Here is a 23,470-nt window from a genome sequence, read left to right on the forward strand (position 1 = left end):
GTATTTGGATCAAAAGAATGTCAGATCATTGTTTTCATGTAGCCTACTCTGCACTTCTGAAACTGAATATGGGTCCTACAACCTGTCATTCATGAATGTATAAATGATGGGAGAGGCAGATGGAACCCATCATGGTCAGACATAAATAATAATATAATTAAGGGACTGTTTGTTGATTCCAAACTGTCTGAATCGTGTCCTCGTGACGCGCCTCTTCCTCTTTCCTATCCTCTTATAGCGGTGGTGGTTTCACTTTAAGACTGGTAATAGCTCTAACCGTTGCTCGAAATCGCCATTGTTGGTTTCAACCGAGTGATGAGTAGCGGAGACAGGGTCTTCCGGTGTAAAGCAGGCTCTCTTTATGAAATACATGATCGAGGTGTGGAACTGCCAACTACCGGAGCACGTTACCACAATCCATTGTTTTCCGAGATGATTGCCTGTAAAAACTGAAACGACACGGTGCGTCGGACACACCTGGGATTGTACCAAAGCAGTCTCAACACGCTCGATTAAGACAACAGTCTCTGAAGTACATTATTCCTTTTGAGGGATATTATTTTGTTGTTATTATAAGAAAAAGCCATTCCAGTGGGTTTTATTTCATGGGGATGTGTTCAAGGCAAGAGAGAATACAAAAAGACGTCGACCTCGTAATTCAAAGGTGCAAGGCAGAGAAAGACTGCCTTTTCTCTGGTGAGTTTATCTTTAGTGATGTTTTCCTTACCGGTGGGGTAAATGTACGTGTAGCCTATTTAATGAAACACATTATAAAACATTGTTTATAAATTAAATAAAAACAGCAGAAGTGTGAAACTGCAATATGATATCCCAAAGAACATCCTTCTGTAATCCCGGAAGGTGGGCTTTCGTAGCCTATCTGGAAATTGTCTAACCCTAAATATTCCTATACTCTATGCTTTCATATACTCAGGCCTTGGTGGGATATAGAGCAGAAAATATAACATTAATATGCTTGTCATGCTGACAGTAGGCTTGGCTTTCATTCTTCCACATTTGCGGTTTAGCTCATCTAGTCTGTAACGGGTAGTCTACGGCAACTAACAAATTCCAATTCGAAATCACCAAACATAGTTCAGATTTACGTGCTTCTGTAAATATGTAAACAATTTTTCAATTTACATATTTTGTCAGTGGAAACCCTTAGCCTATATGATGTTGCCATGGAAACTGCACTTGTTGAAAGGGACTTATCTTGTGGTCCTTATTGGCGTGCCCCTTTACTACGACCGCCCGATTGATTCTAGTTACTAACTAATCCACATTTTCCTTTCATTTCAGATTTTAGGTACACTGACGCCACGTTCACATTCACTTATTCCAAAGGATCCAAAAGGTAAATCCTCTCAATGATTTGTCACAATGATGTCGTTTTGAGGTTCTTCAGCATCCATGGCTGAACCACACTGGCGGTATTGTCTCTACCTCCAGACTAAAGTAATACTAAGCCTCAGGCTGAATAATGTCCTTTGACCTGGAGAGAAAAGGCTCACGTTGTTCATCAAGGTTAATACCACAGTATGATTCATATGGGCTGCATGATAACCAGGCCTAGTGCCTGGTGATCAACCAGGAAGAGCAGTAATACAGTAGAATGCTTGTGTATTCAGTGGAAGCCCCATCACCACATGACACAAAGTAGTGCCCTGGTCTCCTCTGCATCAGGCAGGCCATCATCATGATAAATATGCTAATTCTAAATGAGGTGTTAAGCAAGTGCACCCATTGCTCACTAGACCCTGTGCCGGTCCCAGATAAATAATTCCACTGAACGAGATTTACTAGACATAATCCAGTGCAGAATAATGGATGACACTGTATTTTTAAGAGACTGGAAGTCTAGACTACAAGTAGTCTGCCAAGTCATTTCCATACCAAGAAGTTGGGCATAAATAGCTGACGCGTCGATGGTTGGCTCTGTACATGTGTAGCCGTACCCAGTCTGGCGTGAGCAACAGGAAGTTTTACTGTGGTTGTTCACTGATCTTTCCACCAATATAACACCTGAAAAATGATACTGACTAAATGATTAACTTCTAGAATACTCCCCCCTGTTCAGTCTTGAATAAACATACAATTAATTTGGAAACGGGACTTACGAGTCACTATCACCTTCATACACAACAAACATATTGACTTTTCATGGAATAGAGACTTAATTATAATTGTATACATGCAAGGATCTACATTTAGTTTGACGGCGCTCTCCTGAATTTAACGTTATGTAAACATTCAGTCTGATCGGGCGTGAATATGCTTCTTGTCAGGTCATGAAGCTCTAATAAAACCAAACCCACGTTATCAATAGCCCCAGTCTCTGCTTCCAGGCAGCTTTAGTAGCTCTTTGTTTTTGAGTGAAGTCAGTCAAGCCTGAAATCTAACATCAGCCATGTCTTATAGGAACGTGATGTGACTTTTCAGCCTGACATCATTTTTGCTTCCCATGTCAGAGACACCGGGCAGCCGTTAAACTTGATTATATATACATCATTAATGTGCCATCGCATCTAAGAGACACAGAATGTCCCCAGTGCCACACGCTCTTATTTGGCCAGCAAAGTATTGCACGCTCATATTGTTCAGAACGCCAACTGCCAACTTGAAGCCAGGCACACATGAAAGGAGCGGACTGAGTTAAATCTTGTTGAGTCATTTTGTTTCATGTGAGTCTAGATTCAGGAGAAGATAGACGCTGTACCTAGCGATGCCCTGGAGGAAAAGAGAGTTGGATTTCCTCTGCTTAGTTTAAAGAGCCTAGCTGTTCCCCCGGCTTAACACACCCATTGCCAATGAAACATGCTCTCTTTTCATCTCATATCCGATTTATAAAATATATATTTTGTTGAGACCTTTCCAAAGCAAAAAAACATTCCAAGGCTTTTGACTTCATTCAAGACAATAGAAGACAAATAATTAGCCAATTCATTTAAATGCCTCCAGTAATTCAAATGTTTTTAAATATAGATTTTAGAATCTTATCACAGATGAATGCCGAAACACTAATATACACTTTTAATATTAATAATTTTAGTATTTCTTGAGAGAAAGTTTGAAATGTCAGTGGTGCAGAGAATCAGAAGACACAGTACACAAGGAACTGATAGAAAGGTATTAAAGTCAATAAAGATTCAGACTGAGCAGATCAGAACAATCTGTTGAAACATTACAAGCAAATTGTTCCTGAGTTCTTAAATTGATAACTGAAATGAGCTCAGAGTGACAAGTGTCACTAGTAGAGGCAGAGAGCCCAGGTGCTGTTAAGAGAGTTCTAAAGAAAAAGGAAGCTGGTCATTTCCTGTTCACACACACACACACACACACACACACACACACACACACACACACACACACACACACACACACACACACACACACACACACACACACACACACACACACACACACACACACACAATGTAAAGTTGGGGACATTCCAGTGCATTGATTTTGGTGACATTTAGACAACGGGAACAGATTTGTGTCCTTCGATGGAGGGCACCTCGATGGAGGGCACCTCGATGGAGGGCAGCTTTTGTGTTAGGGTAACCCGGTACGTCCTTATGGCACCTTCTCATTTCCACTTCGTATTCAAGCAGTCTTACGCCAAAAGATTGTACTATAATTCATTAAAGTATATATTTTAATTACACTAAAAAAGAATTGATATTCAGTTTAATTGTAAAACTCAATTTAATTGAATGTGGGTATTTCCCTGTATCCGTGTATGTTTGGTGAACTCGGGCAGTTGTGGAGTTTGACGGGAAGGTCAAGGGAAGCCTCCCACCAGGTGATTCCTCTCCAAGCTGATCCTGAATTGATTTGTTGTCTCTCTAAGAGGCGTAGCTGGGATCTGAAGAGATGGCCCACACTCGGGAGGTTGGATTGCAGGACACACACAGATACACACAGACAGACACACACACACCTCCTCTGTGCCTGATTGATTGTACCTGATCCTCACCCGTCCTCTGAGACAGACCTACTTCCTGCTTTTTGAGAATAGGTGTTATCATAATGGTGCAGTTTAAAAATTATACTTTTCTTGTGCTATAATTGTCTTTGTGGATAACGTCACTTATATTTTTGTTGGCAAAATGTCTTGCAGTTGGAAAATAAGAAATTACATTTGAATTCAGTAATTCACTTAGTCTTGTTGTCAGAGCAAAATAGCCAGACACTCAGTGTCTGTAGAATGCTAATGTTATTATCATAATATATTGTATCAATAAGAATATCAATATTAATAGACATGAATCTAATCAACAACAAAAAGAAAAAAAGATAGTCATATTCTGTTTTTGTTATGTAATATACAAACGTAATATATATACAAAATATGTTTTGCCTTCCAACTCACTACTTGACAAGATCCAGTAAATATCTTAGGTTTATCCGAGCCAGTACTCTTCAGAGGAGTCTGGGGCTGCAGTACACCGTGTCTCCATAAAGTCATCTTTAAGCTCACTTCTTTTTTAGAAAAGTTGAAAACCACTACTTGACATGCTTCTCATGAATTATTGTACGTTTCAGAAACATTGGGAGAGTTATTCAAAAGCTGTACAGTGAAGTCAAGGTTTCGTTGCAATTTTATCGGAAATAATCCGCCAAAGTTCCTGCTTTGGCACCCTGACAAGGTGACTTTGCCTTTGTTCTAAATAATTTTGCATGAAATTATTCAACTTACCATTTCATAGTTATGGGAGAGGAAACTTTCATATTGTTTTATGGCCATGCAGAAGCACTGTTCTAAAGGCCTTACACAGCCCCAGCCAGCCAGCCAGCCAGCCAGGCCCCACACAGCCAGCCAGCCAGCCAGCCAGGCCCCACACACAGCCAGCCAGCCAGCCAGGCCCCACACAGCCAGCCAGGCCTCACCCAGCAGGCCTGTCTAGCGTCTGTCCTCAGCTCCCCCCCGCCCGTGGAGCATATTTCATCAGTGGATTAAGGCGACTTCACTGCGAAGTCATTTCTTCTAATCTAATTTCAGCATTCCAGGTCGAGTTTGTGATTACCAGCAATCAACAAGGGCAGGCACTTCATACTCAAATGGACTGTGGTAGCTTTGTGACTCCTAACAAACTACCACAACGCTGGGCTGCTCTGTACCTAAGATGAGGAATGTCTTGTTTAGGTGTGCAGGGGGAGGCAGTGTGTGTGTGTGTGTGTGTGTGGGAGACTGGTTCCCAGGCTGCTACAGCTGTGGGTAAGATGTTTGAGATCTCTATTTTCTGTTCTAGAGGGTTTCTTTCCTTGCTGTCTCATAAAGATCACTTCCTGTTTTGAGCGTCTTCGGGGAGGCAGAGAGGGCTGTACTCATGGGTTATGCTGCGTGAAGAGAAGAGTGTGAGAGTAGGTCAGACAGCCGTGATTAGGTCGAGGCCTTGATGACCAGCCCTAACAGGAAACAGAGACTTGACTGTCAGATGTGTAGGTGGTGGAAAAACGTAATCCACGTCATGACAGATTGTGCTTCACCACACTGAGCAGGCATAAACACTGTGGTGTCCAGGATTGTCTTCAGGTGGTATTGACAGACCCCACCTGGTTGGTGTTTTGACTGTGTTTGCAGCTAGTTTTGTAAGGAGAACTAAAATGGCAGTTGTCTCAACTATGTCCAAATAATAACCCAAAACACACAGAGATTAACAGGAATGCCTAATGATGAAACTGTGGCAGCATTATCTGTGTGAATTCAAGTGCCGACATTCAGTTCGGAGGAATCTGAGAGAAATGTTAAGGCGGTTTATTTCAAATCAAGATTGTGTTGCTTAACAAAAGTGTAAAGCATACATCTTTAGGAATGATTATTCTAGTCTTATTCTATACGAGTGTACAACCTCCCTAGCTCCAGTCCCTGGTTGTCTTTTTCAAGATCTGCTGTCGTGAATCAATGTGGACGTAACCAGACCCAGGATTTCTTCAGTGACAGTTGTTTTATCTCACATTTGATATGGAAGTTGTTGGCTTGAAATCCTTTTAAACGATTAGTTCACAAAGGGATTCTGACAGTAAATCTCTGCCATCTAAAAGCAGCATGAATCTGAAACATGAAAGAGCCTCATCAGGCCTCAGTGCTGTTGAGAGGCGGAACCGTTAGGTGAACCGTAAGGGGAACCCGTAACCAAGCGGGTGTTCCACTCTTTTCACAAACAGCTCATCAGCCAGGCCTGCTAGATATGCTGTAAAGACCTAGCACGTCCACTAAATATCTGGAACAGGAAGAGGCCAGTCTGCCTGAGAATGAATTACTTGTCACTTTGTACAGAGGTGTCGAGTCGGAAGTATGTGTTTACTTTATGCATGTAACAGAGTATCTGGCTGTGCAGCGCTATGGTCTGAGGCACATTAGAGCACCATGCTGCAGCTTCATATGACGTCTTCTGCATCCTCACTACCATACCTCTGCTGTGCAACTCATTTGGAACGGAGTGGATTTCTAGAACTGGCTCTTACAAGAACATTAGTCACTTTTTCACATCGACCAAATATTGCTGCTAAACTGCGGGCGTGCCGAGGGTCTAAATGGGTCAGCCTCTCGTTCAGACTGTCTAGTTAGGTGGATTAAAACCATCATGCACTGCAGTGGGTCTAAACAGGAAATGCAACACTCTACAGGTCTTGGGTAAGACACTTGAAACTTCCTTTTTTTGACAGCTTGGACAAGGCCTGCCTCATTTCAAGTATTTCAGTATAACTGCAATGTCACACAACACAAACAAGTATCAAAAGAATAAGAAGATTTGGCCAAGTTAAAGACCTCTCAGTTCTTGCTTTTAGAGACTTCTAAAATGCAACAGTCCTGCTTGGGTGACAAATGAGCCTTTGTATGAATGACGACAACATGGTAATTACACAGGTTTTTATGTTTAAACAGGTCTGGCTTAAACCCACTTAAAACAGACAGGCTGAAACAGGTTCAGGGTGTGAAATGGGTATAATTACACCTCGTCTTACGAATGGAGAGCTGTGATAAAGATCACAAGCAGTTACCCCACACGGGAGTTCCAGAACTGCAAATGCCTCTAAATTGTGAGAAAAGGATTTGATTTTCATTAGATGTTTTATTTTAATTACCACTCAACACATATTTAATAACCAAGTGCCAAGAGTATGAACGTGAGCCAGACAGAAAGCACCTGTATAGTTTATATAGCTCTGCTTTCACCAAGGGGGACTGACAGCTCAAAGTGCTGATGGTAAAAACAAAAGCAGCTTTTAGTGCTCAGGTTAGAAGCTGTCTCAGCACAGCTGCAGTCAAAGGGGGCTCTACACCTGTTAGTCAGCAATCTTTGACCCAAGTTCTGCTTACATCAAACTATTTCCACTTCCGTTTGTGATGATCGCTTAATATCATATTTACACTGAATCACAGCAGTGGCTCCAGTAACATTTTACCGCAGGTGGCAAAAGCACTTTCCAAAGCACTTACAACACAATTTATGTGAAAGGTGAGTCCTAAACTTTTTTTTAAGAAGCAAAAATGAATTTAAGATTGTTATTTAGTACATCTAACATAATTATCAAAAGGAATGTTAGGCTTATATGATAAGAGAAAGTCAAAAAAACTAAATATACAAGTTTGTGTCTGAAAGCTGTTCATTGGGAGAGATCCCTCAACAATTCAAATGTAAATTATTTAAATGTATTGATTAAATAATTCACTGAGCTTGGAAATGATACCAAGGGTTTTAATACTCCAATAGGGCTTTGTTTGAACACACCACACCAATTTAACATCTGTTGCAGTTCATCTCAAGTCTCCCTATAGTACACAACAAACCCATCTCTGTTAAAACGTTCCAAGGCCTAAATTACCTGCATGTCGCTTTCCCTCTCTCCTTTGTGGAGTGTATCCGTTCCTCCGACCCTCTCTCTTCCTTCCTCCGACCCTCTCTCTCCCTTCCTCCGACCCTCTCTCTCCCTTCCTCCGATCCTCTCTGCTTCTCCAGGGCCTCGTTCACTGGATTCAAAGCAAGCTTGAGCCAACAATATGCTTGATTGGCTTTGAAATGGCATGTTCAAGATTAACACCTGCTCTCAGGTCTATTTGCACACCATAACTTGATATCTACCGGATCACAAGTCGGCGTAAAATGGTCTCTTCCCAGCCCCCTATGGCCTGCTGTTATACAGCCCATATATGACAAAGATCTACATTTATACACATGAAAGTCATAGCTTCCTAAAAGCTTGTTAAAATTGTCAAGTAGAAACACTGCTCATACTGTGGACTGATGGTGTTTTCCAGTAGAAACACTGCTCATACTGTGGACTGATGGTGTTTTCCAGTAGAAACACTGCTCATACTGTGGACTGACGGTGTTTTCCAGTAGAAACACTGCTCATACTGTGGACTGACGGTGTTTTCCAGTAGAAACACTGCTCATACTGTGGACTGATGGTGTTTTCCCATCAACAGAAAGGGAGTCCTCTGTTCTCTAGGGCGTCTGAGAGGGAGTAGACAGAGGTCATGATGTTTTGATGTAGTTTGATATGGATTCTGGTTAACTGGGAGAGTCGGTTTTATACAGTTTTGATACCTGGTAGTGTTCCCAGCTCCTCAGCTGAGTCTAGTACCTACCAGTACTGCTGTTGTGATCTCACTGGGAAGAGAAGAAGACTCGAACTAGCTTCTTCTGCGGAGGCCAGGTCGACTCATTAGTCAATGTTTTCGCCTCAACTCAAGCTGATCGAGGCTGATTAATTCAAACTGTTCTCTCAGATTGACACTGTGCTCCTCTCTCTGCTCCTCTCTCTGCTGCTCTCTCTGCTCCTCTCTCTGCTCCTCTCTCTGCTGCTCTCTCTGCTGCTCTCTCTGCTGCTCTCTCTGCTGCTCCTCTCTCTGCTCCTCTCTCTGCTCCTCTCTCTGCTCCTCTCTCTGTTCCTCTCTCTGCTGCTCTCTCTGCTCCTCTCTCTGCTCCTCTCTCTGCTGCTCTCTCTGCTCCTCTCTCTGCTGCTCTCTCTGCTGCTCTCTCTGCTCCTCTCTCTGCTGCTCTCTCTGCTGCTCTCTCTGCTGCTCTCTCTGCTCCTCTCTCTGCTGCTCTCTCTGCTCCTCTCTCTGCTCCTCTCTCTGCTGCTCTCTCTGCTGCTCTCTCTGCTGCTCTCTCTGCTCCTCTCTCTGCTCCTCTCTCTGTTCCTCTCTGCTGCTCTCTCTGCTCCTCTCTCTGCTCCTCTCTCTGCTCCTCTCTCTGCTCCTCTCTCTCTGCTCCTCTCTCTGCTCCTCTCTCTGCTGCTCTCTCTGCTGCTCTCTCTGCTGCTCTCTCTGCTCCTCTCTCTGTTCCTCTCTCTGCTGCTCTCTCTGCTGCTCTCTCTGCTCCTCTCTCTGCTCCTCTCTCTGTTCCTCTCTCTTCCCAGAGGTTCGTACTCGGTCCACGTGTCTGATGATTACCCAGGTAAGGATGCTCTCAGTCTTGGGAGGTATGGGGACCAATCACTGCATGGAGTTTTTAATGACTTACTGTGCATAGCCTACTGTATAGCTGTATGTGCATGATCTATGGTCTTGTGATAAGCCCTCATTAAAAACCCAAACTCATTTGAATATACTATAATAGAAGTAGGTTTTGGGCTGGTAGTGCAACCTTATAACCATACTACCCCTTTGCATCAGTATTTATTTATTTTGTTCATATGAGAAGACATCTTGGGCTTTCTAATAATGTCAATACTGTAAATGTGACAATAAACTAATGACTATAATATTATTTTAAAGGACCATTTATGACTATATCGTTTTTGTGATCAGGTACATAGTGTAGGGTACACGAATACCACGACTTTGTAGAGAGACACATTAGACTTTCCCATGCGAGGAAATGGTAACGAGGACAAACTGATGGGCCTTAAGAGAATATATATATGAGGGGGCACGTTCCAATAATAGCATGACAAAAATAGCGAATAACCACCAGACATATGCCGCCTAATCTTAATTAAGAAAAGCAAAACCGTTTCTGTTTTGTTAAGTCCGTTTCCTGTATTCGCAATATATCCACAGAAAGGGTGGTCTAAGTTCATCATGACACGGTCCTCCTCTTAAATAGTAAAGTTGCTCCTGTGCCACTGCTCATTAAACGAGCGGATTGACTCTACCGGAGGCCAGCAACATTCACATGGAAGTGCGACGAGCCGGAGCACTGGTCGCATTATGCTGGCGTTTCGACAAAATCACAGTATAGTTTCAGCCTGACAACCCAGCACAAGTCATTCATTAGTACTTAATTCACTCAATGAGCTATAACTACAGCGACAAGAAAACCGCTTAAAGGTAGGCTGTCACGCAGCGGAATTTAATAACCGTGGAAGATTACTAGGGCTCCTGGATTTTGGGAAAGGCAGATACTCAATACGATGTTTCAAGGGGTTTTCCGTTTTAAAGAACGTTTAGTAGCGTTGCAATGTAATACTGGTTTATAAAATATAATCAACTTTTCAATTGGAATATTTTCTGATTGTTAAGGACTGAAGTCCCTTGTTACCATGTTTGATAGGCAAATCAACCGTGCCAAAGACAAGCACACCCAACAGTAGTTTATAGAAGTTAGAAGTATGTTAATCTCAATTTAATCGCATCATGCGCGTTGCTTTTGGATTACAAACTGCGTCTCTCAAAATAACAAAGATAAGCGGAAGAAACTATAGATGAGGATATTATCTTAGAATCACCAGTACATTTCAGGAGATGAACTGACATTAGGTGTGTTTGACTTAATGTTGCGCCAGCGTCGCCTGCAGCCGCCTGCAGCCTGGCTGACTTGGAAGTAGCCAATGGCATTCTCAGCTTCAAGGCAGCTGCAGCCGTCTGTCGGCGCTGCCGTCGCTTCATGAAGTCAAACACACCTATTCACTTTGTTCATTGATTCAGTTATTTTTGTAAGGTTTTTAAAATAAAAATCAATAGGCTACTTACTGAATAAACATGGGGGAGGGCCAGCTAGCATGTTTGGGGGTATCAAGGATGAAGTCTTCACACGTGATGTCTAACCAGCCTAGTAACGGGAGGAGATCCAAAGGCTTGTAGCTAACAGGGCAGCACTCAAAAGGAGGCTTGAAAAATTATCTTTACCAAAAAACTAACAACAAAAAAGACAGTGAACCCTCAAGACTAAACACTGTCCTAATGTCAGCCAGACCAGAACACATTCAACACAGGTTGATCAAATAACCAATTAACTTCATCAACCAATCAGGATCACAGCCTAAACCAGGCCAGCTCCTGACCAGCCTGTGCAACACCATGAACATAGACACGGAGCCCTGTCCTTTGGAGGTTGACTAGATCATTCAGAGTAGAATAAGCAGCTGGCACATAGACAACGACACCCTATTATTACCGCAAAAATGCAGCTAATCTGAATAATGTATTTCTCTCATGCAACTGCAAGCAAATGAACATTTCTGAAAGCATGATTGTTGTTTTCTGTCTGTGTTTAGACAGTACTGTATGCTTAACATGCAATAAAACTGAGTTTGTTCACCGATAACTGGAAATGATTCCTGTTTTTAAATTGTTTTGATACCCATTCATTTATTTTTTATCCACATTTAGACAACACATATGTGTCAAACTCTCAGAACGATGATGAAGTCTTGGTCACCAGAGATCCAATCCCTGTCATTTTTCATAGAATTGCAACAGGTAAGATTCTACTGAAGAATTCCAAAGTCAGACTGTATTCGTTGTGAATGTGAACTGTTGGGAACTAACAATGTAAGTGTTCTCTAACGTTGAAAAACAACCCTATCCACAACAAACTTCAACTGACAAAACTGTAAACAAAAAGCACATTCATCATCCAGGCTTTTACTTGCAGAGTCATAGTGCGTGTTTGAATAAGCTGACTTAATTTGCCTGCAGGGGGATTCTTGCTAATGAGACATTTCTGTGTGCACAAACTTCCACTGTGACAGTTTTGTGGAGAGTCTAAGCACTGACTAGTCTGTAAACAATATTATTAATATGCCACTGTTTCAGCGCAGAGCAGATTAATGTCAACGCTTCGACTCAATTGAAAAATTGCTTTTCTGCTTTCCCTGCCTAAAATATCTTAGGCCTAAATGAATAAGACACTTATACCGATATCTACTGACTAACCCTTTGAATGTATTCCTTCCCCATCTGCTGTGAACAGAGATTAGGATCAATAATGATGCCAGCAGCTGCCTATCCATCAAACCTAAACTTCAGATCGACAAAAACCAGGTAAGACTGAAGGCACTGCGGCCTGCTTACGATGCAGGCAGAGCAGCAATAACCAGCGCGCTCACAAAACAAGGTCGGAAGGGCCAAATCCATTTCATAACTAGATGCCAAATGCTTTGCTTTACAGTGTGTTATAGTTTGACTGCATTGGCACAGATTTGCTATTTTGAGTGTCGTTGTGTGGTTATCGACCGAGTACTGCAGTATAATGTAATATCTTTAATTATTTAGTGCCAATATGCCGTAGAGGAGGATTCTGAGGGGGACAATGATTCGGAGGAATTCTACTATGGGGGTCAGGTAAGAACGAAACTTAATCCTCGAGAACTTTTATAACTTCGTCAAAGCTTTATGTTGCGTAGTTTTTGTGATCTAGAAAAGTAGTTGACATACTTCCTGTGTCCTGGAACATTTGATCTGTATTAATCGCCACCTTACAATGTCACGCTAGGACAAATGTCTACCTCTGTTTTTGCTGTTTTGAAAGAGGCGGCAGTTAAGCCCCCAAAATTAAAAATGGCTTCCACAGAGCAGTCTTACCTGAGCGTGACCACTTTTGATTTCACGGCAGATTTCCCAGAAGTCGTCACAAAGCTCATCATGTGTGAAGCACCTATATTTCAGCTCAAAGTACCCCCTCCTGCATTCCTCTGGGACGTTTCCATCACCGAAACAAACGGACCCACGAGAGATTGTTCTCTCAGTGAACCACATTGGCTGTTTAGCTAAAGCCATTAGCGCCAGTCCAGAAACGTAGAGGGTGAACTTGGTTTGCACTCTTTTGACGGAGATGGAGTTGAGAGTCAGTGTGAGTGATTGGTGCCTCGCAGCGTGGATTAGGATGCTGTGTCTGGCTACGAGCCTGGTGGTGAACGTGGCCCCTGTTGCACAGTTAGTCACAGTAATGTTCTCATCAACTGGTGACACGTATTGTACCCTGTTGAGCCGGCGTGTCCATGCAGAATGCCTCCGTTGGACCCATTTATTACGCTCTAATATGATCAATACTTTCAGCACACACAACCTTGAACAGTCTAAAGAACTGGATATAGAGTTTACAGGACAAGCGATAAACTGTGCTCTCATAACTACTTATGGCTTAATATGCATCATGGATCAGGACAGTATACCGTCATCTATTAAGAGCTGAGTCATAATAAAATAAATGATTAATACTTAACTTTCATGACTTCATACACTAAAGATTTGTTTATTTTCTATACATGTGGCGGCCAGAGATTGCCTCAACCATAAACACTATTAATAAAATGCAATATTGATATTAATACATGTCTGTTTGCTCACTTGGATTCCCTATGTTTACAGTATTGAAACTGTTTTGGATGTTTACTTGTAGTCCAGGTGGGCCTACACTATGTGAGATCTGTTGTCTGGACAGAAACAATGCTTTCTTTTGTCTTTTAAGAGAATGTTTTTCATCTACTGTAGAGAAACCTGCTATTGTCCTATTTGTCCAGACAGCTGCAGACTGAATAGATGCCATTATATTCAACGTAATACAATGTTTAATTCCATTTGACCACTTCTCTAAAATTGGACCGGCCAATGAAACCAAATCTGCGTGTTTTCGGACAAGGGTGTAGTTCTTTCCAGGCCCTGGCCACGCCCCTAGCCACGCCCCTGGCCATGCCCCTAGCCACGCCCCTGCTCCAAGCCTAAAGCTCTCTTCCTGAAGCCGTCTGTTAGACTCTGATCAAAGCGGGAGAGAAGCACGTGTCGGGATATCATCCCAGACCACGCTTCTCTGATCTCACCAGACAATGCTGATTTACCCCACCCCCACAAGGGACCTGGGCTGTTGTGATTGGTTAGCCTCTGTGTCCGTCAGTCAGCTGACTCTGAACTCTGCTCCTGATAGGTGAACTACGATGGCGAGCTCCACAAACACCCCCAGCTGGAGGCGGACCTGGCGGCGGTGCGCGAGCTGTACGGGCACCACGCGGTGTCTCTCAGGTAGGCCTTTCACCTGACCCCTCTCCTCCACACCCTGCTGAGTGTCTCTCAGGTAGGCCTTTCACCTGACCCCTCTCCTCCACACCCTGCTGAGTGTCTCTCAGGTAGGCCTTTCACCTGACCCCTCTCCTCCACACCCTGCTGAGTGTCTCTCAGGTAGGCCTTTCACCTGACCCCTCTCCTCCACACCCTGCTGAGTGTCTCTCAGGTAGGCCTTTCACCTGACCCCTCTCCTCCACACCCTGCTGAGTGTCTCTCAGGTAGGCCTTTCACCTGACCCCTCTCCTCCACACCCTGCTGAGTGTCTCTCAGGTAGGCCTTTCACCTGACCCCTCTCCTCCACACCCTGCTGAGTGTCTCTCAGGTAGGCCTTTCACCTGACCCCTCTCCTCCACACCCTGCTGAGTGTCTCTCAGGTAGGCCTTTCACCTGACCCCTCTCCTCCACACCCTGCTGAGTGTCTCTCAGGTAGGCCTTTCACCTGACCCCTCTCCTCCACACCCTGCTGAGTGTCTCTCAGGTAGGCCTTTCACCTGACCCCTCTCCTCCACACCCTGCTGAGTGTCTCTCAGGTAGGCCTTTCACCTGACCCCTCTCCTCCACACCCTGCTGAGTGTCTCTCAGGTAGGACCCACAAACAACCTGCTGGCTCCTCCCTCTCACCTGAAAACCCTCCCCCACCCTCTCCCTTCTGGTTCTTTTGTACTGTACTCAGCCTGTGCAGATCTCCAGTCCCAGCAGCAGCACCCTCCCCAGGTGACCCTGACAGCCCTGTGCTGACTGAAGGCCCTGGCCCCAGGCCCTGTGTGTCTGGGACAACTCCCTGAGGCCTGTGACCCAACACGCTAACCTGCTCTCCAGCCCAGCAGCGTGGCGGCTAGCCGCTAGCTAGCTCTGTCACCAGCTGGATATCTGTTACTGGAGATTGCTGAGTAGGTTGTTCCAGGGCCCCACACCCTCTCCCTCTCTGCCTGCTCTCAGATCCTCTGACGGGGGTGATTTAGGGGTTTGGGGACATGGAGCCCCCTACCACTACAAACTCAGCACTAGCACCGGCCTGAACATGCCTGTTTGTCTGTAGTAAACAATGGACATTGTACAATTCTCACTAGCTTGCCAGACTCTGTTTAAACAAGCAGAAGTCTGCTGTTTCTTGCTCATGGTCATGTGTTTTCAGACAGACAGACATACACAACCTCACTCTGCGTGCTGTGGACGAGCCCTTCAAGGTCAGGGTGGTGCTGTCGTCACGATGTCAGTCAGCAGGGCCTGTCAGAGTGATGACGGGTTAAGCCCTCGGGTTAGCACGGTCACCCCCAGGTTACCTGGTCGCCTCCCGCCCTCCTAATCTGTCATCAGCCAGCAGAGGCTGTGCGAACCCTCCAATCAGCTGCCCCCGGCCCCTGGGGGAGGTGGGAAAGGGAGAACATGAGTACCAAAAGAGAGAGGTGGGAGTGAAGGAGAACGGTGGTGGGAGACAGTGTGTGTGTGTGTGTGTGTTTGTGGTGTGTGTGTTTGTGGACAAAGTGTCCTAAGGGAGTATTTGTACAGGGAATGACCTGAGTCTTTATTTTGTATTCTGAGTAGCACGTTTAACTAATGCAACTTGGTTGGCACTAGATTAATGAGACGATAAATATTGAGGAAATTCGTAATATAATGTTGGCTCCAATCAACCCTTGAATTTTGAACTCTTGTGCACTCAGAGATGTGGCGGAACGTTGAAGTTTCAATGCCATTCGGTCATTCCTGGAAAGATAAATATATAAGTTGTAAACGTCAGTTGGCATCTTGGCCAACAATTTCTCATCCGGCGTGACTTGTCAAAGCACACGACTGTGCCTGACGACCAGACTGATGCGCCTGACGACCAGACTGATGCGCCTGACAACCAGACTGATGCTTCAGAGGAAGATGCAGACGCTGCACATTTCCCACAGCGGCAAAACAAATTCTATTAAGTGCTCAGAAAACAGGGTTGAGTATAAAAACAGCTCTTTGGAAAGGAACACCCCCCATCACTTGTCCTCTGTAGCACCTAGTGTAGACTGAAGGAAGCCCCCCCCCCCTTCTCCCTCCCAGATCCGAGGACAAAACAACTTCCTGGGTTCGCAGAGTAGTGCTGTGAACTTCTAAATTTTTACGAGTTAGAAAGTACTTTTTCTGCGACGTGTGCAGAGTTGTTAAAGCTAAAGTGTGGGTAGAACAAAGTACAGTGCTCCCCCAGTGTTCTCACTAGCGTTTCCTGAAGACAAGGGCGACGTTTAAGCTGAGTCTGAAGGTTTTCAACCAGGGGCTCGGAGACGGGAGCGTGTCCACACTTTTCCATGGTCAAGTGAAAAGGTGAGAAACAGTTTACAGCAGGTTCAACTGGTCGGTGGCATCTCCAGACTGTGAGCAACGACGGGAGGAGGTACGAAAGTGTGTCTCATTCAGCTCCTTTAGGAGAATAAAACTCAGACTCTAACACAGACTCTAACACAGACTTTAACACAGAGTGTAGAACTCTGAGGTGACTCTGAAGGTGAACGAGTGTTCCTCAGAGGGGTGTCTCGGGGTCGGAAACCTGTGAAACGTGTCTCATAGGAGGGATTCATCCTTTCCCAGGGCGGGCTGCACATCCCAGCTTCTGCCTCCGTCATCGTGGCACGGTGATGTGTAACCATGGTGACAGTTGCCTTCAGGCATGGCAACAAAGTGGTCTTTGTGATCTTATGAAACATGACGGTATGGAGGGAACCGCACAGCGCTGATGATGAAATGGAACTCTGCATGTTGAAACACTCACACACACGCAGTCACTGGTTTAGTTTCAGATTATTTACTCTTTAAGGAAAGTATTTTGAATATGTGTGTGTATTGGGAGAATGCTGACCTGGGAGAAAAGTGACTTGGAGTGTATATCCCACAAACAGTCCCACAGGGCAGAATCAAGGTCACGGGTTCTTTTTCTGGCCACAGTAACGCACTCACTCTTTTACATTCAAATGAAAATGTGTCCATCATGTTGAGTGAATTGTCCTACGAAGTCTGTGTGTGTGTATGTGTGAGAGAGAGATAGAGAGAGGGTGTGGTGGTTTGACACATTCAGCATTTCTGTGAAACAACAGGGTTTCACTTCTACTCTGACAGAGCCCGTCTCTAAAGATCCCCTCTCTCATCTATCCCCATGATACCCTGGCATCTTAATGTGCACTGTTCCCTGAATCACTAAAGGATTGGACTTTGATAACTTAAAAGATGAGCTTGAAGACTGTTTGAAAGTTTGAGGCTGAGCGAGAGAGTGGTCTGTAACCTCTGGGATGATCGTCTCGGGACTTTCATCTCCGCTCTGCTTGGTGTCATCTTCTTTGTCAAGTCTGCCAACACTGTGTCAGCAATGTCTCTCCCCATCATCTCTCTCCCCCTCTCCCTCATCTCTCTCCCCCTCTCCCTCATCTCTCTCCCCCTCTCCCTCATCTCTCTCCCCCTCTCCCTCATCTCTCTCCCCCTCTCCCTCATCTCTCTCCCCCTCTCCCTCATCTCTCTTCCCCTCTCCCCCTCTTTCTTTTTCTCCCTCTCTCCCCTCCCCCTTTTCGTTAAGGGTCATTTGCATTTGTATTCAACATAGGCTGCAGATATTTGTCACCAAATACAGTAGGTAGCATAGTACTGCCTAAGCATACTAATATAATAGTTTATAAACCTGTGTTGCTCAGGCTTGAGTGATGCAGGGTGTTTGGGTTGCGTATTTGCCGTTGTGACAAGGGAATTTCCTGCTGGGGATCAATAACTGATCATATCTGATCATCACAGTAAACACGAGTTCACACCCACAGACAGCATTAGCATATTGTTTACAAATAACGAGTAGGGATACTCATGCGCACACATTCATACTAGACCAACACTGGCGTTGAGTCATGCTGTGCAACCATAACATGTCATCATCAGGGAGAACAGATTGCCGAGGTGTAAGAGTGTAGTGAGTGGTGATGGAGGGTGGAGGCTGGCCCATGCTGTGTGGTGTTAGAGTGTAGTGAGTGGTGATGGAGGGTGGAGGCTGGCCCATGCTGTGTGGTGTAAGAGTGTAGTGAGTGATGATGGAGGGTGGAGGCTGGCCCATGCTGTGTGGTGTTAGAGTGTAGTGAGTGGTGATGGAGGGTGCAGGCTGGCCCATGCTGTGTGGTGTAAGAGTGTAGTGAGTGATGATGGAGGGTGGAGGCTGGCCCATGCTGTGTGGTGTTAGAGTGTAGTGAGTGGTGATGGAGGGTGCAGGCTGGCCCATGCTGTGTGGTGTTAGAGTGTAGTGAGTGATGATGGAGGGTGGAGGCTGGCCCATGCTGTGTGGTGTTAGAGTGTAGTGAGTGGTGATGGAGGGTGCAGGCTGGCCCATGCTGTGTGGTGTAAGAGTGTAGTGAGTGGTGAGGTGATGGAGGGTGCAGGCTGGCCACGGCTCCCTGCTGGAGATGCTTCTGAGATGTGAAACCCCTTTGTATCATGGATCATGCGTACATGAGTGTTTATAACAGGATCATTCTGACATAGATTGTGTTTGTGTTTTAGTGTTGATCTATTGTCACTGCCTGCATGTTGAAGGGAACAGACTTTTCAGAGCTAATGACTGTCATTTACTGTGTTATTATCCTGTAATGCTGCAGCTTGAAATATCATGAGATGTGAATTAGAGATTTGTAGTACATTTCTCTACTTTTCTTGTGCTGTTCTAGGGAATACGGTGCAATTGATGATGTGGATATTGATCTGCACATCGATGTCAGTTTCCTTGATGTAAGTATATCATGTCCACCACAGAGCAGCAAGTCAAGATATTTGCTCGATTGTTAACACATATTCTTTTTTTTTTACTACCGAAACATAAATGTAGACCCAGTTCCCCATGTAGCAGTTGACCTGTGTTCCAGCCCCCAGAAGAGACTGTGTGTCTCAGACGTGAGAGTGTTTGTCTTCTCTGATGTGCAGGAGGAGATCGCTCTGGCGTGGGATGTGATCCGGAGAGAGCCGGTCATCGTACGGCTCCACTGCTCACTAACACAGTACCTGAATGGACCAGGTGGGACACACACACACCCAGAGAGACACACACACACGACACTGTACACACACACACACGACACTGTACACACACACACACACAGCCTGGGAAGGTTCCACAGCCGTGAATGTTTCTTAGCTTTTTGCTACTAGCTATTTAGACACAAAATGGAAATCAATGCTTTCTATAGGACTGCAAGGGTGCCATACGTTTGTCCTAGCTAGCTGTCTGTTAGTCCTGGCCTGTTATTCCCCAGCAGTCAGGGTTTGTTATGAATCATGTTTAGCCTGCAACAAGACAACAGCCTGATGTTGTTTTTCTCTCTCAGTGCCCACAGTGGATGTTTTCCAAGTGTCCACAAAAGACCGGTTCGGTCTTGGACACCAGCTGAAAAAGTGAGTTAGAGTTTGTTTTCTGTTCTCATGCCCCATCTAATCCCTGCGTATCTGATTCAACTGCTTGTTGTGCGACTCACTGCGCTGTCTTTACCCGTCTAGTGTTTTGCATACTCTTCTGATGTCTGAGCTTCTGTTGACAGCATTTGAAATGCAGAAGTGGAAAAGCAGCAATCAGATCTGTGTTTATATATCTTTGGCAGGATCATGCAGACATTTGTCACCCAGCAGTGGAAGCATCAAGGCAAGGAGAAGCTGAACTGCCCCCACAGTAAAAAGCAGAATGACAAGAAGGTCAAATCTCCCCTCCACATCTTCTCAACGCTCCGCAGGTGAGGAGGGTCTCCTGCCCTGGCTGCTCACCAACACAGGAAGTTCTTCCCATGAACGGAAAGTGATATTGAACACAGGAGGGCCTAGATCTGCATTGATGTTCTTGTCTTCAGTTTAGTCATCTCAAGGTTGTTAGCTGAGCTGTCCATTCCTCATAAAGATGTTATTTATTAAGTTTCTAGTCCCTAACATCAGGTGACTGGTAACGTAACAACATAACATTCAATCCCTACGTCACCCTCGCCTTTACCCCCCCCCTCCTACCCCCCCCCCCTCCAGATCCCCCAGCTACCCCCCCCCAGGCTGCGTCAAGAGCAAGAAGAAGTTGAAGCCGGAGCAGGACTCCAAGTCCCACCGCCTACTCCGGAGGACCTGCTCCAGCACCGTGCGGCAAGCGGAGGCGGACGGCTGCCCCAAACCCACGCACAAGTTCCTGGGTCCCTCCCTGTCGGCTGACCCCCGCACGGAGCCCTCCGGCCCGGCCAAGCCCCACCGCCTCCTGAGCCGGCCCTGCTCCTCCACACCGGTCAAGCCCGAGGACTGCCCCTCTGCCCTGCGGGCCCCCCACAAGCTGCTGCCCCGCCCCTGCCCCGGGGGGGACGCTCACTGCGACCACGGCGTGGGCGGGCTCAGCGGGGGGGTGAGCGGTCTGGGCGGGGGCGGGGGAGGAGGGAGAGGGCTGAAGCCTCAGCGCCTGCTCACCAGGTCGTGCTCCGGAGCCATCAGGACGGAGGAGATGGACGGGCTGAGGCATCACCACCGCCTGCTCAGCCGGTCCTACTCCAGCAGCACCAAGATGGGCCGGCAGGACGGCCTGAAGGAGCCGGCCCCAGAGAGCCACCGTCTGTCTCTTACCTCAGGGCTCATGGGCATCCTGTCCCCCTCGCTCGCCTCCTTCCCACAGGTGGCTCCCCGGTCCTGCTTGTCTCAGCTACATTAACCAGTCACCTGATGTATTGTCCTTGAGCCCCAGGGAAGGTTCGTAGACTGTAATCATGTGGATTCATGTCCAGATTTTCACTAATGTGTTCCTCTCGCTGCAGCCAAACCACGGAGCCAAGTCCATTCCAGTCCGAGACAGGGGCTTCCTTGTCCAGGTAAATCATCTCTTTTGCTTCACCTTCCACAAACCATGAGCTCATATTCCTATTTGTCAACTAATAACGCAGATAGATCTATTCATCTACCGTCCCCATCGACCTAACCATGCATCCACCTACCTGTCTATGTTATGTACCCCATGGACCCATCCTGGTGCTCTGCTGTCCTGGGATCCCAGACCATGGAGTACGCAGAGCAGAGGATTCCAGTCCTGAACGAGTTCTGTGTGGTGTGTGACGAGCCCCACGTGTTCCAGAACGGACCCATGCTTCGAGTGAGTAGAACCCTGCAGTACCCAGCTGGAACCCTGCAGTACCCAGCTAGAACCCTGCTACAACATGGACTGTACTGTAACTCTAACCACACTCGCTCCTCTAGCTACAGTATTTCCTACAGCACACACTGGATTTATTTCCAGTGAATAAAATAGTCTTTGTAAACTACAACATTTGATTTGGGGCAGAGCTTAGTAAATGTCTGAGGTAAGTAGTTCTGGTTTCAAAGTGACATTTTGTAGAATTTATTATCAAAGGTAAATAAAACTGTAACTGGAGTCCTATAAAAACATATGTGGTCTCTGTTACAAAGTGACAAATAGTTGAACTCCTAAAAGCTTTTCCAACAACTATAAATCACCAATTTGAGCTTATCTATAGCAGCATTATCGGTGTATGTTTCGAGCTCCAGATGTAACAGTGATTCTGGCTTCGGTTTGAGACGGTGAGGTGGATCTTATGAGAGGCATCTTCAGCATGTTTTCTATAGCTAGAGGCGAACAGCACTTAAGAAATAAATGTCTAAAGTACACAGTGCTGTTACACAAGACCAATTTCATACTTAACTAAAACAACATTTAACGGGTCACAATTCACCCTAATGAGATGAATAGACAGTGTAGGAAGTGGTAAAGGATTTAATTTGAGATGATGCACATTTGCATAACACCCTATGAACCCTTTCAGGCATTTCATAACTGCTTTGCAGGATGGTTGCGATGCTTCAGTGGGTATCAGTGCAGCTGGGGTTGGTCTGCATGAATTAGTGTTCCAATCCTGATTGTGGAGATCCATACATCAACATCAGCGCTAACACCTGGTTTGTTGATGAAGGGAATTGGGTTTGTTGGTGTGGAACAGCTGATGTGTACACTACTATATGATTGTGCACCCAGAGTGCTTTGGAGAAAACCACTGTAAACTGATTTACCTTGTGATTAACCTCCATTAAAGTCCATGATTAAGTTATTCAAGGCTTGAGATAAACCAAAACCTGTTTATAACTTCATGCTGTCTGATCCCAATAACAAATATCTTTATGTGTTCATTCAGTTGGTCAGCTCGTTCATGAGTGTATCTCTGAGGGTACTTCACAGTCTGCAGTAAGAACCACAGCCTGAGTCAGCTCTTCTGGGTTCATTTAACCCCAAATGACCTTGTTGTTAATGAGCTCCAGACCCATTAATTAAAATCTATCTAACTGAATTAGCTGTGGAAAATATGCCTGTTAGGCAACTAATAAATATTTTGTTAATGATCTTTTCTAAAGCGTGTGTGTGCTTGTGTGTGTGTGTGTGTGTGTGCTTGTGTGTGTGTGTGTGTCTCCACCCACAGCCCACAGTGTGTGAGAGGGAGCTGTGCGTGTTTGCCTTTCAAACGTTGGGCGTGATGAATGAAGCTGCTGATGAGATCGCCACAGGAGCTCAGGTGAAACACACGCACACACAGTCACACACACACACCTCCATTACCTTGTCATGTATGACGGCCGACATACTGTAAGCCATAGTTTTCATTATAGAATAACAACATAGTATTAAATGAATTCCTATGCAATGCCTAGCAACCAAACTTGGAGAAACTATCTCCTGTAGACCAGTAAGCCTAACTGGGACCTACCACACTGTTTACCCTCCAGTCCCCATTAGGCAGTGTACAAAGCTGGTTCTTAAGCTGGTTGAGGAGGTGGAATGGGTTATTCTCATACGGGCTTGAAGTAAAAACACAGTCATGAAGGTTGCTCCCCAGGAGCAAGGTCAGACAGGCATACAGCTGACTTGAAATTACCTCACAACTTCCTAACTTAAGTCTGAAATCCGTCTCATCGTGTCTAGGTGGTGGATTTGCTGGTGTCCATGTGTCGCTCAGCTCTGGAGTCTCCCAGGAAAGTTGTCATTTTTGAGCCATATCCTTCTGTGGTGGATCCAGAGGATTCTCAGGCCTTGGCCTTCAACCCGAGGGTAAAGTTCAAAACACTCACTCTACCTGGGGGTATGTCTCTAAACACAGAATTCATATGAATAAGGTTATGAATATAAAGATTTTTTTGTTGAATCCTTGTCATTTCATTTTTATGATATCCTGTTGTTTAACAACCTTGGGTGTGTTCTTTTATCAAAATGTAATTACTATG

The 23,470-nt window shown here is 45.3% G+C and overlaps 1 protein-coding gene across 1 annotated transcript in view; it reads left to right on the top strand.

Moving 5' to 3' along the window:
- Positions 1–219: 219 nt before the first annotated feature.
- parp8 (poly (ADP-ribose) polymerase family, member 8) overlaps positions 220–23,470 on the top strand; it is a 28,162-nt gene continuing 4,911 nt past the window's right edge. Inside the window, exons 1-16 of the mRNA XM_047016608.1 lie at positions 220–696; positions 1,303–1,357; positions 9,376–9,413; positions 11,570–11,659; positions 12,153–12,223; positions 12,455–12,523; positions 14,103–14,197; positions 18,907–18,967; positions 19,160–19,250; positions 19,561–19,627; positions 19,831–19,959; positions 20,240–20,864; positions 21,004–21,057; positions 21,240–21,335; positions 22,672–22,764; positions 23,172–23,297. Coding sequence (XP_046872564.1) covers positions 606–696; positions 1,303–1,357; positions 9,376–9,413; positions 11,570–11,659; positions 12,153–12,223; positions 12,455–12,523; positions 14,103–14,197; positions 18,907–18,967; positions 19,160–19,250; positions 19,561–19,627; positions 19,831–19,959; positions 20,240–20,864; positions 21,004–21,057; positions 21,240–21,335; positions 22,672–22,764; positions 23,172–23,297 — 1,851 coding nt within the window. The 5' untranslated portion in view covers positions 220–605. The remainder of the gene's footprint in view (positions 697–1,302; positions 1,358–9,375; positions 9,414–11,569; positions 11,660–12,152; positions 12,224–12,454; positions 12,524–14,102; positions 14,198–18,906; positions 18,968–19,159; positions 19,251–19,560; positions 19,628–19,830; positions 19,960–20,239; positions 20,865–21,003; positions 21,058–21,239; positions 21,336–22,671; positions 22,765–23,171; positions 23,298–23,470) is intronic.

The sequence above is a fragment of the Hypomesus transpacificus genome, unplaced genomic scaffold (genome assembly GCF_021917145.1).
Source record: "Hypomesus transpacificus isolate Combined female unplaced genomic scaffold, fHypTra1 scaffold_42, whole genome shotgun sequence".
NCBI classification, from domain to species: domain Eukaryota; kingdom Metazoa; phylum Chordata; class Actinopteri; order Osmeriformes; family Osmeridae; genus Hypomesus; species Hypomesus transpacificus.